Source organism: Pieris rapae, chromosome 19 (assembly GCF_905147795.1).
Source record: "Pieris rapae chromosome 19, ilPieRapa1.1, whole genome shotgun sequence".
In the NCBI taxonomy this organism is placed as follows: domain Eukaryota; kingdom Metazoa; phylum Arthropoda; class Insecta; order Lepidoptera; family Pieridae; genus Pieris; species Pieris rapae.
Genome location: NC_059527.1, coordinates 6,106,587 through 6,122,866, shown reverse-complemented (window position 1 = coordinate 6,122,866; position 16,280 = coordinate 6,106,587). Strand labels below are relative to the sequence as shown.

Genomic DNA, 16,280 nt, shown 5'->3' with positions numbered 1-16,280 from the left:
TATCTTTCACGTAATCTATCGTTTGTAACTAAAGAGATTAAGCTTATTATCTGAATGTATATTCATAGTTCAAATTACAACAATCTGACAAAGATTCCGCTCGTTTCATAATGTCCAGAGGGCTGTGGCGTGAGGGTTGATAGCGTGGCCGGATACCGACATAGCTCCGATGATACCGTTTCCAGCCCGGGGCGTTTACTGGTGGACCTGTGAGATTTTAGTGGGTGTGCATAGTCTGATTATCAAAACTCTCGGCAGTGAGCCCCGCAAGAATGTATGTGAAAAAATCATATGCAAGGTGATCAAAATTAATTTATTCATACAGTTAAGGCAGCGTTCAAGTATGTAACGAATTTAGGGGAAGTTCCCTCTTGTAAACGTTACGATGACGAGGATTGAAATAAGCGTTATTGTTAATATGATTTTCGACTTTTCGGTACTTTACGGACTTCCGGACTCATTTAGGTATAAAAAGTCACTGGGTGGTCACAAAACATTTTACTATTGGGTATAGAAAAACGTTATGGCACGTTACATGGGAGGGGTTCCATCGAAATAATCACGACATAATGTTTTCTGTTACTATATTTATACATTGCAATTAATTAAAGTAATTGTATAAATAAATACTAGACTAAAACATCCTAAATCAAATTGCTCATAAAAACTTCACAATGGTGCAGGGTCATGAACTGTCCTATTGTTCCGTCTCAGAAGTTTCCAAATGTACTCAACAATAAATGTAGTATAATGACTGTTTGACAATATTTATGTAAGTTTTTATTAAGTACTTGAGTGACTTTTCAATTTCTATCTTTATCGTATTGTAGCAAAATTAATTCATATTTCACGATAGCTCCTGCTACCTGAAAAGAAAAAAAATGTTTAAATCAATTTACAAGTAAATACTTACGTACGGAATATTTATAGAGTTGTTGGCTTCCTAATAAATTAATGAAATATTTATTAAATAGGAGGCTGTATTGTGAAGTCTAGTTTGTGATTTTCCTGTTAGAGTTTCTTAAAGAACATGAACAACATATTGATACCTTAGTATTTAAAAATAAATAATATTTTATTAAATTTTAAAGGCAATTGGATTATTTATACTTCATAGTAAAAATAATCACCAAAATGTTTAAACAGAAAACTAAAATAAATTTAAATAGTTTGGTCCCTGTAGTAGTCAAATGTTTGCAGCACTTCCTAGCTGTATATGATACTTTTTCGTTAAGCGAGGAACTCCAGGGAAATCCAGGGCCCAAGAGTATCTACTCTAAAGGGGGGAAAATCAAGGTAAACAAAGGAAGTGGAAAGTTTATTTATTATTTTATCGGAGCTGCGTCCAGCTATTGTGATTTGCTGAGGAATACTTTGAGATGGATCTGTCCTCTACAGGATCAAAGATTTCCCAAACATAATAATAACTAAATAAAATGGCAGTGAATTCATATCTATAAAATGAGAAAAAAACTTTTGTGCATGTCTTTTTTCACCTTACGAAAAACTGATAACCAGTCCATTGGTGCACGCTGAAACAACAAGACTAACACTGCTATAAACACATGTTCATAATTTATATAGATATGAATTATTACCTCTAACAGTTTTTGTCTGGACAGATAAAATAAATCCATTCCACTCAACGAGATGAACTGATGCTGTAATTGATATTTTAGTCTTTTTATCTGAAAAGAAAAGACATATTTGTAGTTCTACTACTACTTTCTGATTGTCTCTAACTCCAAATAGAATACCATCTGACCCTGGATCCTACGGTGTCAGACAGATTTTGCGTCACACAATGTTGATGACAATTCATAGTAATAATCTAGAATTACATTGCGTTTACATTAACATAAAAAAACGTTTAGCATGATGTACAGACCCGAGCTGTAACGTAAGTAAGGCTCTGTACATCGAGAACAAACAAAGGCGAGAGAACGTTGAGATATTAATTGCTACCGCGGCTAATAAATGGACTACCTGACTAGGTAAACGTTAGTTAACAAGTCAGTTATTAGATAAACTAACGATAACCAACACAAAAAGTAAGTCTTTAAAACTTATTTTATAGGAATTTGTTGCGATCCAAAAAAGGCCGCTATGGTAACATTTATACATACCACAGCGGTTTTCTAATGTAACTTAATGAAACGTAATTAAATTATAACAAAATGTAACATGTATATGAAACTTTTCTTATTTTATTATTAATATGGTAAAGGAATACTCATAAAAGTTAATTACTTCAATATTGTAGGCTGCACTGCTGCATCTGTACAATTCTGGTAGAGCCTTTTGAGAATGCAAGTGAACATCGGCGGCTGCCAATAGAACTCCACTTGCACGAAACATTAACCAGGAAAGTGAGTAAAAGTAATAGATACGATTTATAACTGTGCCTTTTTCTTGGCTGACACTAAAAAAATTAGAACCTTCTTTACGCCTATATTAAAGAGGTATATGGCAGCTACAACCGCCACGTAACATTCAAATGCGCGATTGTCATTTGTTTCTTTCTTTTGTTTTGCCGCGCACCACCATTTTGAGGAACCAGCTACCCATTGAAGTATTTCCGAACCTATTCCACTTAGGGTCCATCAAGAAAAGAGGGGCAAAAGGCCGGCAACGCACTCGCGAGCCCTCTGGCATTTAGAGTGTCCATGGGCGGCGGTATCACTTAACATCAGATAAGCTTCCTGCACGTTTGCCCCCTGTTCTATAAAAAAATATTAAAAATAATACTCGTTGCCAATGGCTATATACACTCAAGTATATAAAGCGTTGGATAGGAGTATTTTATAAGCAAAGACATCCAAATTGCTACAATTTCTACACTATATTATAATTTCTATAATACAATAGGATTTTTATTTGGTTTACGGATTGAGTGAGGCTGTCCTGGATTTATTAATAAGTATGATTGAAAACATGTTGGTAATCAAATACTTTTACTCAGCGTATCCAAACTTTTGCCTACCAAAAGGAGTATCTAAACTTAGGAAAGACTAAAATATTAATTTTACTATATAAAACTAACTATCTTCCATCCAAATCGTAATTCAGTTTTGAGTAATACATAATTTATGTTATTTAACCATTTAAATAACATACCTGATGCCTAGAAAAAGCTGGAGACAGATAAAATACAAATTATTAAGGTTACTGAGTAATATCAATCCTCCGAGACACTTATCTACCCTCTTCACGAGCTGTGATTGATGGACGTAGGCAATGCGCAGACGCCGCCAAAGATATACTCTTTTTACCAAATTTTGTTGCAACTGGAAAAATAAATGTTATATATTAATAATCTTATTTTATAATTAACTCTTTCTTAATCTCATTTATAAATGACAGAAGTGTTTACTAATAACCTTAGACATAGTAGATTGTCTTTGTTTTATTAAAAAACCTATAATATAACTTCTATAATAATAACGCTAATTTCATTTTATACTAGTAAATAGTTTCACTTTTATAATATGTCAAACAGTTAAAAGTTATTCAACGCAATTGTATTTCAGAATAACTTTATAATCATATATAAGTAATATTAATTATAATTCTACTGTACGTGTGTAGACTCCTCTTAAACGGCTGGACCGGTTTTAATGAATTTAGTAAGCGTTTGGGGGCGCCCTGGTCGGTTTAGATTAGAAATCAGCCCGGCAAATGGCTCTGTAGTTTTGTAGAATATTTATTTATACTGCTGTATAAATAGTTAATCAGTTGGTATATAATATAAATCTTCTGTGCATGTGTACGTAATTAAACCCTTATACGGCTGAAAATTTTGATGAAATCCCGCGAATTTTGAATAGTGCTTTATACTAAAGCTTGAGTAGACGGGAAAGTAAATTTTGATAATATTTTTATAAAGGCTTATATTATTACTTACGTTGTGTTCTTTCATATCATTCTCATACATAACAAGTCGTCGAAGGAAAACATTCAGTCTGTTGTACCTCGACGTGAGACCCATGCTAATTAATATTATTATCAGGTCTTGGAAGTTCCATAGCACTGTTGCTTGCTTGCTTAAAATAAATATCGGTATTGCCAGCCACAGGCTATATTCATCTGTTAAAATTTTAATTGCCTTACACATTACAAAAGTCATATTTTTTACGAGTTATCAGATCATATATATTCTATTTTCAACCGTGGTGGAAGGTAGTCCATAGCCGTGTTAAAAGTATTATTAGCCGTGTTATAAGTGTTATTATTCAATTTTTAACAATAGTGTTAGCTTTTATAAGTCAAATTTGAAGTAATACAGAATACGTAAAATCAGTGAAGTGAATAATAGTGAATCTAATCAAGCTATGAAGTGCCATGGCTGTAATAACGCATTAAATGTCGATCATTTTTTAAAGTGTAATAATTGCAAACGCAAGTTTTGTTATGAATGCCTTGATGTTGCTGCCGGGTCGACTAAGCAGCTCAGTGCTGAGCAATTGGCATCACTTAATTGTCCTCTGTGTCAGAATGTAACTCGGCGTAAAAACAATGACGATAATACTCCTGTCCGGCGGGGTCGCAATAACCAATCACCAAGCGCCTCCTCATATATAACGACGTGTAAAGAGCCGGAGTGTGATTTTGCTACGAAAACTTCTGCAGGCGCTGACTTTTCTAAGCAGCCGGTTACGTTGGACAGTATTAGCAAACTTATAGACTTGAAACTGTCCCCTGACTCATCGTTTATGCTAAATCTACGGTCCGCGCTTAGAAAGGACTTGAAGGACATGGTGACCGACGAGGTCAGCCGAGCTGTTGAGTTGGTAAAGGCTGACTTCACGACGACAACGGATTTTATCATCTTAGAACAAAATGATTTGAAGTCAAATATTGCAGACAAAGACAATCGAATCAGGGTACTCGAGACTGAACTTACGAAATCTCAAAACACGTTATCAAAACTCCAGAGTCGTTTATTTACAGTTGAAAAGATTTCACGTGACTTAAACCTCGAGATTCACGAGGTACCCGAAAGCAAGACTGAGAATCTGATGGAGTTATTCAAAAAACTCTGTGAGTGTTTAAATGTTGTGGTATCTGAGAGTGATGTTAAAGCATGTCGTCGTGTAGCTAAGATGGACTCAAACTCCAAAAGGCCGCGAAACATACTAGTTACCCTCTCAACGCAGCGTCAGCGTGATACACTCTTGTCTGCGTTGACTCGCTTCAATAAGTCCCACCCTGACACCAAACTATCTACTACCGATATTGGTATTGGCGGCTCGTCGTCGAGCAGGATATACTTGTCTGAACATTTGTCTCCTGAAGCTAAAGAGTTACACCATGCGGCACGTAAATTTTCTACTGACAAGAACTACAGGTTTGTTTGGGTGCGATATGGCCAAATTTATGTTCGTAAGGATGAATCAAGCCCGGCCATTCTAATTAAAAGTCATGATTCCTTCACTAAATTGTCTTAATTGTTATTACTACTACTAATTTGTTTGTTTATCATTGCTTAGTAAGTTACTTGATCAATTTTTGTTTTTATATACTGAATCACACGTTATTTCCACAATGATTAATATATTTTATCAAAATGTAAACAGAATTCGTAGCAAGTTAACTCAATTTTCTTTAAATCTGTTAAATTCTAACTTCGATATTATATGCTTGACGGAAACGAACTTAAATATGAGTGTTTTCGATGGCGAAGTTGTTGACGCCCGTTACAATCTCTTCAGACGAGATCGTGCGGATTCCTCCAGTGCTAAAACCGAGGGAGGTGGAGTTTTACTCGCCGTCCATAAAAAATACCAGGTCATCCGTCAAGCATCGTGGGATAGTGATATGGAGGATGTCTGGGTTACTCTTATTCCTGAAGCACGTGACACTTCTCGCATAAATTTATGTGTTTGCTATTTGCCTCCTGATATTAGAATTAACAAGCTTGAACTCTTTTATAGCCATTGCCAAAATTTACTTCTTAATCGTTTCCCTTTGGATAATTTCTTATTAATTGGTGATTTTAACACACCTGATTACTCTGATTCGATTAATCCCTCTCTGTCAATTTCCCCTAACCCGAGTAAGAAGCTCCTTCTACTAAATGAATTAATGTCACTGTGTAATCTAAAACAGCATAACTTTATCACAAATGCAAACGCTCGCTTGTTGGATTTGGTGCTTTCTAATATAGATTGTATAAGTGTCAATGAAACACTTGCATTAAGTTTGTTAGATAAAAATCATCCCGCAATTTTGATTACTCTTTCTCCGATTCAGATTTCTAAAGGGCTTCAACGCGCTAACATTAAACGGCTTAATTTTGCTAAATGTAATTTTGAAAACATTAAATCTGAACTCCAGTCTGTGAACTGGTCCGAAATCTTATCGTCCCCTTGTATTGATGAGTGCACCGAAGCTTTTTATGAGCTTTTATTTGAAATAATATCAAGAAATACACCAAGTTGTTGTAGCAAATTCTCATCTTATCCAGTCTGGTACAGCAAATCCTTAATTAAATGTAATAAAGAAAAAAACTTATATCATAAACGGTTTAAGAGGTTTGGGAATCCCCGCGATTACGACGTTTTCTCTTTGCTGAGGGAGAGATGCAAATTTCTTACCAAGATTTGTTACGACAAGTATATCGCATCCATCGAGGACTCGTTGGTCAAGGACATAAAATCATTTTGGAGATTTGTGAATAGTCGTAAAGGCCATATTTCAGTGCCTCACACCATGACACTTGAAAATACTTCTGAGACAGACGGTCAGGGGATATGTGACCTTTTTTCGCGATACTTTGGGTCAGTTTTTGACGATAAAACTAATAAAACTATATACACTGACCAATCTGGTGCTGTAAATAACACGTATTTTAATATATTATCTGGCTTTTCTATTACGGTAACAGATATCAAACGTAAAATAGATAGTTTGGATATTAACAAAGGGGCGGGTCCTGACCTTCTGCCTCCTATTTTCATAAAAAGTTGCGGAAAGGAGTTGTCCATTCCATTATGTGTTCTCTTTAATAAATCGTTAACTAGTGGTGTGTTTCCTAAGCGCTGGAAAACTGCCCACATAATACCTATTTATAAAAGTGGTGATAAGTCCAATTGTAAAAACTATAGACCGATAAGTATTTTATCTTGCGCTGCTAAATTATTTGAGTCAGTGATGTATACTCATCTGTTCAGTCATTTTAAGCCTGTTCTTTCAGACAAGCAACATGGTTTTGTTAGAAACAGGTCTACGGTCACTAACCTTCTGGAATACAAAAACTATCTCTGTCAAGTGTTTGCCACAGGTGGCCAAGTTGACTCTGTTTACACTGACTTCTCTAAGGCTTTTGACAAAGTAAATCACCATCTGCTCTGTCATAAGTTAGCGTCACATGGTATCCACGGCAGTTTATATAGATGGATCTGCTCATACCTAGACTCTAGAACTCAGTTGGTTGCGTTAAAGGGCTTCATCTCTGCACCTATCGCAGTTACATCGGGAGTACCTCAGGGTTCCCACTTAGGGCCATTATTCTTCGTAGTTTTTATTAATGACCTTATTCAACAACTGTCCTGCAATTGTCTCTTATATGCAGATGACTTAAAAATATTTACTTCTATTACTAATTTAGATGACTGCTTAACATTACAGCGTGATATCAATACCGTATCACAATGGTGCAAGACGAACTACATGTATTTAAATATAGACAAGTGTTTTGTCATATCGTTTACTAATAAACGAAACAAAATCGTATGGAACTACGTCATAGATGGTCAATTAGTTAACAGATCAGATGTTGCAAAAGACCTAGGTATCCTGTTCGATGACAAGCTTTCATTCCGTGCCCACTATAGTCACATCACGTCTAAAGCAAACCATCTACTGGGTTTTATTCTTAGATCCACAAAAGGTTTTAAAAATCCTCGTAGCACCTTGTACTTATACTTCAGCCTCGTAAGAAGTATATTTGAATACGGTAGTCCTATATGGTCGCCGAATTATAGGGTGCACATTGACGATATTGAACGAATTCAGAGGAAATTTCTCAGAATTTTATGTTATCGTATAAAACCTGGCCGGTCTAACTTAAATTATTGCGATAGACTCCTGAAATTTAAAGTTCAACCATTAGAATCCAGACGCATAGTCTTCGACTTAGTTTACCTTTACAAAATCACCCACTCCATTATAGACTCTCCCGAACTACTAGCTCACATTAGCCTTAACATTAGATTTAGTGCCCGTAGAGCTAACGAAGTCAATTTATTTTCCCTTCAAACTTATAAGAATAACATCTCTTTTTACAACCCTTTGACCAGGATGGCTCGTCAATATAACGAGATGGCAAAGAGCAACCACTTACTTGTGGACATATTCTGTCGCAACATCAATAAATTCATTAGTGTCGTTAAAGACATCCTCCATCGTAGGTTAAGTGCTGACCCTTGTGGTCCTGGTTAACGTTACGTTATATTGGTGTCGAGGAACTTATTATTATTATTATTATTGTTTTTTTTTTACTATGTTACCTTTGTTAGTTATGAGCCTTTTATTGATGTAACATTAATTTTGCAGTGTGCACATGGTTTTACATTAGAATCCTGTTCATAACTATTAGTTTTAAGTTTATTTTTGTAAAGATTATAATGTGTTTTGTGCACCAAATAAATAAAAATAAAAAAAAAAAAAAAAAAAAATAAAATAAAATATGATTTATGTTCTTTAAAATAAAGAACATTCAAACATCAAAATTAACAAAAAATAGTCAAATAAAAGGATGTTTTAAATTAAATTTCTAATTCATTACAAGTGATTGTCTAAAATATATAAAATGTTGACAAAATTTTTCTTTAAAAAGTACTATTCAATTTCATACTCTTGTTTCTAGGTTTCCTTTAGACATAAACATACTCATTAATTTTGCAAAATTTATTTTATCACTTAGAAGTGTGATTTAATTTTTGAAAGGTTTACTAGACGAGACGAATCAATGGTTCCATTTCTCAGTAATTAAATTGTTTCGAATGAGTTTCAAAGGACCTAGGATCATTACGAATCGTAAACTGACCGCTCATAAATACCGGTCATTGAAACGTGTAGTTTTAATTGTATTCAAGATACGATTAAATTTAAAGACTAAAGTTCACATAATTTCAAATAGTAGCCTCTAGTAGTTTATGCACATTAATATATTTACTTTTTGTTTTTTTTTTATTTATCCTATATCAGTTTAGTTTTTTTTTGTTTCTGTTAGGTAGGTATGTTTTTTCCCTTCTTATTATATTTGTAATATGTATTTTTGCACTTCTTGCCTACCTTATGTAATTTAATACATGGTTTTTTCCTTTACTCACAGTGGTTGCCTGGAAGAAATCGCTCGAAAGCGATAAGGCCGCCAGTTGCTTTTCATTAAATTATGTTCATTTTTTTTTCTTTTATGTAATGCAACGAGGTGTTAATAAATAAATAAAATAAATATTTTACATATATCAGTTAATCCTAGGTTTATAATGAAATAATATGATCGAATCTATCGACCGTTGATTTTTATTTGGTTCATCATTGAGATCTTCTATTTTAAGAATCATAATTTAATTTAATTTGATTATTTAATAGTTTCATTATTTGGAATTATACATAAAGTACGACGAATTTTGCACAGCAAATGTTTCAACTGGAGTCAAGGTGCCATCTTGACTTTTGACAGTGCGTACATACAAAACATAAGGTACTGACTGAGTATTCAGTATTGTAGTGATGAGACGTTGGATTGAGTTGGGTCTGGTAGATTGTGTTTGCCTCTCATAACCCTTCACAGGCTACCGTGCCGCGGGAGGGTATGCGTAACGCATTTCCCCACAAAAAAAAATGGTAGATTGTGTTTTAAAGTGAGATCGGTGCTTTTATACCGCTGCTCGTTATAATTTATGCTATTTTATTTGTAGTATTAAAAATCTTACGTTTTGTTATCAGAAAGCCGTGTGAACTGAGAATATACCGTTCGAAGTACTCTTGAGGTGGACAGTCCAGACCTGTCGATGACATCATACTTAGCACGTGCTCCACTGCAATTAAGCTTTCAAGTTATGAGCTAAATCTAAGGCAATTTAATTAACCCCTAATTATTGGCCATGGCACTGAACTAAGCAAAAATAACATTGAAAAAATACTAACAAGTATTATATAAATAGCAAACCGGTCCTATACCCTAAAAGCTACTTGAAATGTATATACTTATACTGCCATACTTAATTACTAAAACTACTCTATTCCTTAATTTATTTTTTAAATATTGCAAAGATTTTTTTTACTATGGTTACATTCAATATTTAATAAGATTCTTTTTTAAGTTTATTGTTTATTAAACTTACCAAATGCACAAAATACTGTATATCCAATGACGAATAAAAGCCGTCTTCTGATTTTGATATTCGGTGGAAAATGCAAGCTACATTTGGTTTCCAGTTCCAACCACAACTTAGATAGAGAGCGCCACTTTCTTGCCAGTTTCCACGTTATGAGCATTGATAATAGACCATTGCCATAAAATATAGAGCCTGACAAGCGAGCTATTACACTTCCTAGTAATAAAATTATACACATTATCATCTTTCCAAATCTACTTACGTTACTATAATGACAAGAAAACTAGAGATTTGTTCAAAACCATCATTGTAGGTATGTAGTCTATCTATATAAAATTTTAATATTTCATATCAACCCCAACACAAGTGTCTCTTGACTACTTACGGGGGTTGTCTCATACTCATTTATTGATGTAAAAATTTGAGAAACAATAAAATTTTATTATTATTATTATTATTATCATATCTATAGGGTACACCTCACCTCACCGGGATATAGAAAAAACTACTTCAAACTTGCATATTTGGATATGTATCACTGGATCTTATAGAGTAAAATTCCTGAATTAATCATGTAGAAGGGACTAAATCGATTCACGAGATTGTAAAATTCCGTTTCAGTGAGAGGTAATTTTAAAGCTATTGCATAGATTTTATCCCGGGCTTTGAGCGCGGCGACCGAATCAAGAAATTCCGTAACGAAACTAAATACCTAACTCATGATGACGTAATATAGGTGCAGCCTATACGCGTTAGGAGACAGAAGGCATACTGCCTCTCACATCTCTGACGAGATCGGTGACGTAAGCGCGGCCGGTGCAGCCGGTACGCGTTAGAGTGAGATAAACTATATGGGCGTGATAGTCTTGTAAAGTAGTAGATTTAATTAATATCAAATAAAAACTTAAATTAATATAAAATAAAATAAAAACTGCAGAAAGAAATAATTACAATTGCATAACTTGATAAAAATGCTATACAAGAGCTTTACCGCGGCAGTCCCCGAGTTCCACCAGTTATTTTTTATTACGGGAGGCAAAAGGGAAAACCTAATGTCCTATGTAAAATGTACGCTCATGTTAACTTATACTGCCAGACGGCATGGCACGCTCTTTTCTTAAATGATATAAATATATTATAGATTATCTACGAAATAGTTAAACAGATGTAGACAGTGTAACTTAACTATAATGATAATAGTAATTAAATGTGTGTGGCTCGCAGGAGAGTTTAAAGTTGATTAAAAGGCCGACAACGCACTTGCGAGCCCTCCGGCAATGTGACATGGGCGGTGGGGCGGTATCACTTAAAATCACATGGGCTTCCTGATGATAGCTGCATTACCTTCAAAAGATTCGTAAAATTCTTGCTGTAACACGTGTTTTACAATGTACAAGTTAGTTACAGCTTCATTCCTATTCCGCTTAATTTTAATAAAACGTATTTCCATGTTTAACCGATATATTTCTCCACGTGCGACGTACAGTATTTTCCCTCAAGAAATATTAATTAAAAACCTTTTAATACAGGTTTTATTAAGATAAGGTCAGCGCAAAATTGTTCGTGGAATTAAAGAGTTGGTTTAAATTTAATTATGATATTGTTTTCCAAACGATGAAATAAATCACTCAGTGAATAGTGTGGGTTAAATAAATTGAAGCTATTATTCTATGAAAGTGCAGGTTTCTTTAGCAAAGTAACGTCTATTGTAAGCATAGGTCTTACACCTCTGCTTTGTTAGCTTTTATTTGATGCTTAAAGTGAGTCGCTAACCTAATCATATAATTTGAAGACGAGGCTGCCAATTTAAAAAATCCATTTAATACTAAGTGTATTTATCAACGCCATTTTCACTTATTTTCATTATCGGACGTCGAGGCAGAATACGAAATTCCACCTTTATCACCTAGGCGTCCGTCGTTCCATAACTAAGTGTGGTACTAGCTGCCCATTTAAGTTTTCCTAACCAATTCAACTTAGGACTCTTCAAGAAAAGAGCGTACCAATTCTAAACGAGCTGGCGACGCATTCGCAAGCCCTCTGATAATGGGCATCACTTAACATCAATTGGGTCACCTCTGTTTAGTATCTGTTATACTATAAAAAATAGACATAAATGATGACCCAGTAATAGCCAAGATTTATAAATCCACATCGTCTAAACACTTAGCTCAATCCGAAACTATATTCATCTTGCAGTAGTAAAAATATAGTAAGTGTTATAAACTTTTTCTTTTAACTGTACATCTTATTTAATATGTATAATTGTTGTATTTTTTTATATAACATAATATCGATTTTACAAACCATTTGGATTTTGATTCCAGCCATTAAGAGTTCGAACCAGTTTCCAAATAGAAAAGATCTCAAGAATTATTAACATTACTAATATTGTTACAGACATTATTAATGCCAATTTACCACCATATGTAGGTATACCGAAGGTCTTAGCGAATGCAAACATACACGTCACTGTTGGCAAAAAGTCCTGAAAATCACAAATCAGATCTAATTAACAATAAACTTTCAATTGAGGTCAAAATAGAACCTTATTGTTTTGTATTTTTTAATGAAAATATAGACTACTTTTGATTTAGCTATATCTACATTTGATATGAAGTGTTTGGTGTTGATAATAAGTTTTCACGTTAATCTCTTGTCATGTGAATTGTAATGTTTAGTGTCTACTTGACCGACATTTTAAGCCATGTAGGTGCTGAGATACCAACAAATAACTCAAAAAATTTAAAGATTCGTTGAAGAGCCCAGGTCTTCCGAAGTTCATTTTACAATACAAATGTATGTATATGTAATCTTATAAAAAGACTCTTTATCTACAAATGAACACAAGCCTTTTGATTGACTGGTAGGTTTTTGCAAATCGAAAAACTACTAGGATATATTTAAAATAAGTAAAAATGTTACTTAACAAACATTATACACAATGTGATGCCAAGGTGTAAAGAATTATTAACTTACGTCTTCCCTTTCCGGGGTTTTTATGTAAATTTTTCCTTGAGCTTTCATATTTCTTTTGTCACATTTACCTGTACACTGATCAATCTGTATTAAATAAAATTGGATAGTATTCGTGACAAAAATGGAAGGAAAATTTTTATGATAACATTACAAATAAAACTTAACAAAACCAAACTTCGATAAATTGTTTACGAAGTGTGATTAGTCATATATTAATGTCATAAAAGTCTAGTGGTATTGCTATATGGCATGTCAAGGATACATTTGACAAGCCAAACGCCTTTTGTAACTTTACAAATAAAATGAATATATTAGAGCCTCTGAACGAGAAAAATTATTGGGCGAAAAAAGGTTTTCGGATGGCACATCTGTAGATGTGTAATAAATAAGAAAAACCTGAAATTTTATTTATTTATTTAGACCATGTATTGTTTGTTCCAAATAAACTATCTCCAGGGTTTGGTACAATTATAAAGACCGTACGAAGAACGTCAATCATACATAAATCAAGTTAGAGTCGAGAGCTTTGTATATATAGCTTTTTCTGTAAGTTCAACATTTTTGTGAGAGCCCAAGACGAGATTGTGACTTGAGATACGAATTAGATTATCTATAGAATATCTATCTATTAGAATGTTTGGCCCTAAAAAAATTAATTTAATGAATTGTCAAAAAGGTATGAGATAAAAGCTATTTATATATTTTCTTTCACCGTTTCGTTGTTTTCTTTCACCTTATATGCTTTGAAGTTATACTTCTTTTGGCGCGATGGAGAAAAATGATGTGAGTGAATTTTTACGATTTGCACAATACCTAAATTCGACATCGTAAAGTTAGGTCTAGGTGGCATGAAAATCGATAAGTATGTTACTAGAACACGTGTTTCGTAACAGTACAATTAAACAGTATAAATAAATAAATGTTATTTTGGTGTTTTTAAATCAATTTTAATATGCGACGGTGATAGTATTTACTAATTATTTATTTATGAAATAAATTTTTTTTTATTAATTTTAATATTTATCGTTAATCACTACTGCACTTTTAGTTAATTTTTTTGAGAAGTATAACTTCTAACGCGTGTACATAAGTACACACACTTTTTTTATAGATACGTTCAGTAGGCTAACCGATGTTAAGTGATTCCGCCGCCCATGGACACGCTTTTTATTGAAGGACCAAGGCTTTGTAGCGTACACTTTTATTGAAATAGTAGTAGGTGTTAATTGTGAATATAAATCTATTTCGATTTGTGTAAAGACAAGGTTCGAGCGCATAATCTCAGGCTTCGTCGTCGAAGGTATATAAAGTAGATGTTGTTTGTTGCATGTTTTTATAAAAAAATATAAGTTTAAGTTGACTTAGCGCTTATGTCAAGAATATAAACGTAAGAGTCAGCCAAAGAGATGCCAGTAAGTAGTACCTAAGTCAGCTTAAATTCATATAGAAACTTTGTGGTCTGAAGTTAACTTACAGGGCCGAGTGCACAAGACTGGTTTCAAACTTCACACCACTATACCAGTTTTCAACATATATGCTTTACGTTAGTAAAAAGATGATTATTTTATTTATTTTGTTATTTCGGTGTGATCGTGAAGAACTTGGAAATACTGTGTTTTGTTTTATTGTCCTCCTAGGCAACAAGACTCACCTAACCTACCTTAGGTTAGGTGAGTCTTGTTGCCTAGGAGGATTGCGGATTCAGCCCGCGTTTGCAATGTAAGCGGAAAAAATGTAATTATTTACGACATCACATGAGAAACCTTAAAAATAACAGTACTTCTCCACTATTTAATGGATGTTATTATACATATAAACCTTCCTCTTGAATAACTCTATCTATTTAAGAAAAACCGCATTAAAATCCGTTGCGTAGTTTCAAAGATTTAAAGATACAAAAGGACATAGAAAGCGTTTTTGTTTTATACTGTGTAGTGATGATGTTATATTATCTATATCTATATATATATATATATATATAAAAGAAAGTCGTGTTAGTTACACCACTTATAACTCAAGAACGGCAGAACAGATTTGGGTGAAAATTGGTATGGAGGTAGCTTAGAGCCAGGAGACGGACATAAGATATCCCCGTTCGACAGCGTTCCCGTGTGAGTTGACATGAAACGTCAGTCACTATAAAACGTGGTATAACAAAAAAGAGTCTGACTTGGAATAATAAAACGCAAATGATAGCTATGTTATGACGTATAGACAATTTGATATTTGTAAGAAATCAATATTCAAACTATTTCTATTAAATAATTAATTAAATGTAATGATAGTGCCATTGCCCATTCGTATAAACAGTGAAGTGAACTATAAAACTCGGTATGGTCGTATGTATACAGTTCATCCAAAGAATGATGAATGTTTCTATTTGTTGTTGTTGTCGAATGACGCATTTAATCGACAATTGGAACGGGAACGTGAATATGATCACCAGGAATTAGATTTAGTAGTTCAAACGAATGTACCCCTGTTGAATTACCAACAAAAGGAAGTTTATGATACTTAAATGAAGGCAATCGATGATGAAAATGGTGGTTTATATTTCCTAGATGCCCCTGGTGGAACTGGCAAGACATTCCTCATATCATTAGTTTTAGCAACTGTAATTATTTTATTTTAATATATTATTGATTTTACGACTACAATTAATAACGAAAACAGTAGTTGGATAAAGAATAAATACAGGAACAATGAGAAAGGTTACACTGACTGTAATTAATACTTTGCCTTCAAGTTTTAATTACAGTCAGTAACTTTTATTAACATATAAGATATGTAATTAATGTAGTAATAGGTAAATAAATAAAATTGCCAAAAATCTGAACAACATGAAGTGTGTCTTTACTAGCAGTATATCGAATCAGAAACGAACACTGGCAGAAATCAAATACCATGATTAGCCATGTCAAAATATTATGAATTAAAAAAAAACATGTTTTCAAT

At 33.6% G+C, this 16,280-nt stretch overlaps 1 protein-coding gene across 1 annotated transcript; it reads right to left on the bottom strand.

Moving 5' to 3' along the window:
* Positions 1-803: 803 nt before the first annotated feature.
* On the bottom strand, positions 804-16,241 carry LOC110998533 (gustatory receptor for sugar taste 64a-like). Its single transcript, XM_022267227.2, has 11 exons — positions 16,229-16,241; positions 15,840-15,937; positions 13,326-13,409; positions 12,654-12,834; positions 10,353-10,562; positions 9,942-10,046; positions 3,905-4,086; positions 3,118-3,287; positions 2,251-2,416; positions 1,599-1,688; positions 804-866 (listed from the first exon to the last, which is right to left on the bottom strand). The coding sequence occupies exons 3-11, from the start codon at positions 13,371-13,373 to the stop codon at positions 804-806; spliced, it is 1,215 nt and encodes a 404-aa protein (XP_022122919.2). The 5' UTR covers positions 13,374-13,409; positions 15,840-15,937; positions 16,229-16,241.
* Positions 16,242-16,280: the final 39 nt, after the last annotated feature.

What these genes read in the sequence shown, in the direction of transcription:
- LOC110998533 (XM_022267227.2), bottom strand. Translation starts at nt 13,373, where the DNA reads ATGAAAGCTCAAGGAAAAATTTACATAAAAACCCCGGAAAGGGAAGAC. An exon ending in TACAGTATTTTGTGCATTTG is followed by an intron (nt 10,047 to 10,352) that starts GTAAGTTTAATA and finishes GCTTAATTGCAG; the next exon opens with TGGAGCACGTGCTAAGTATG. An exon ending in CCAGACAAAAACTGTTAGAG is followed by an intron (nt 867 to 1,598) that starts GTAATAATTCAT and finishes TTTTCTTTTCAG; the next exon opens with GTAGCAGGAGCTATCGTGAA.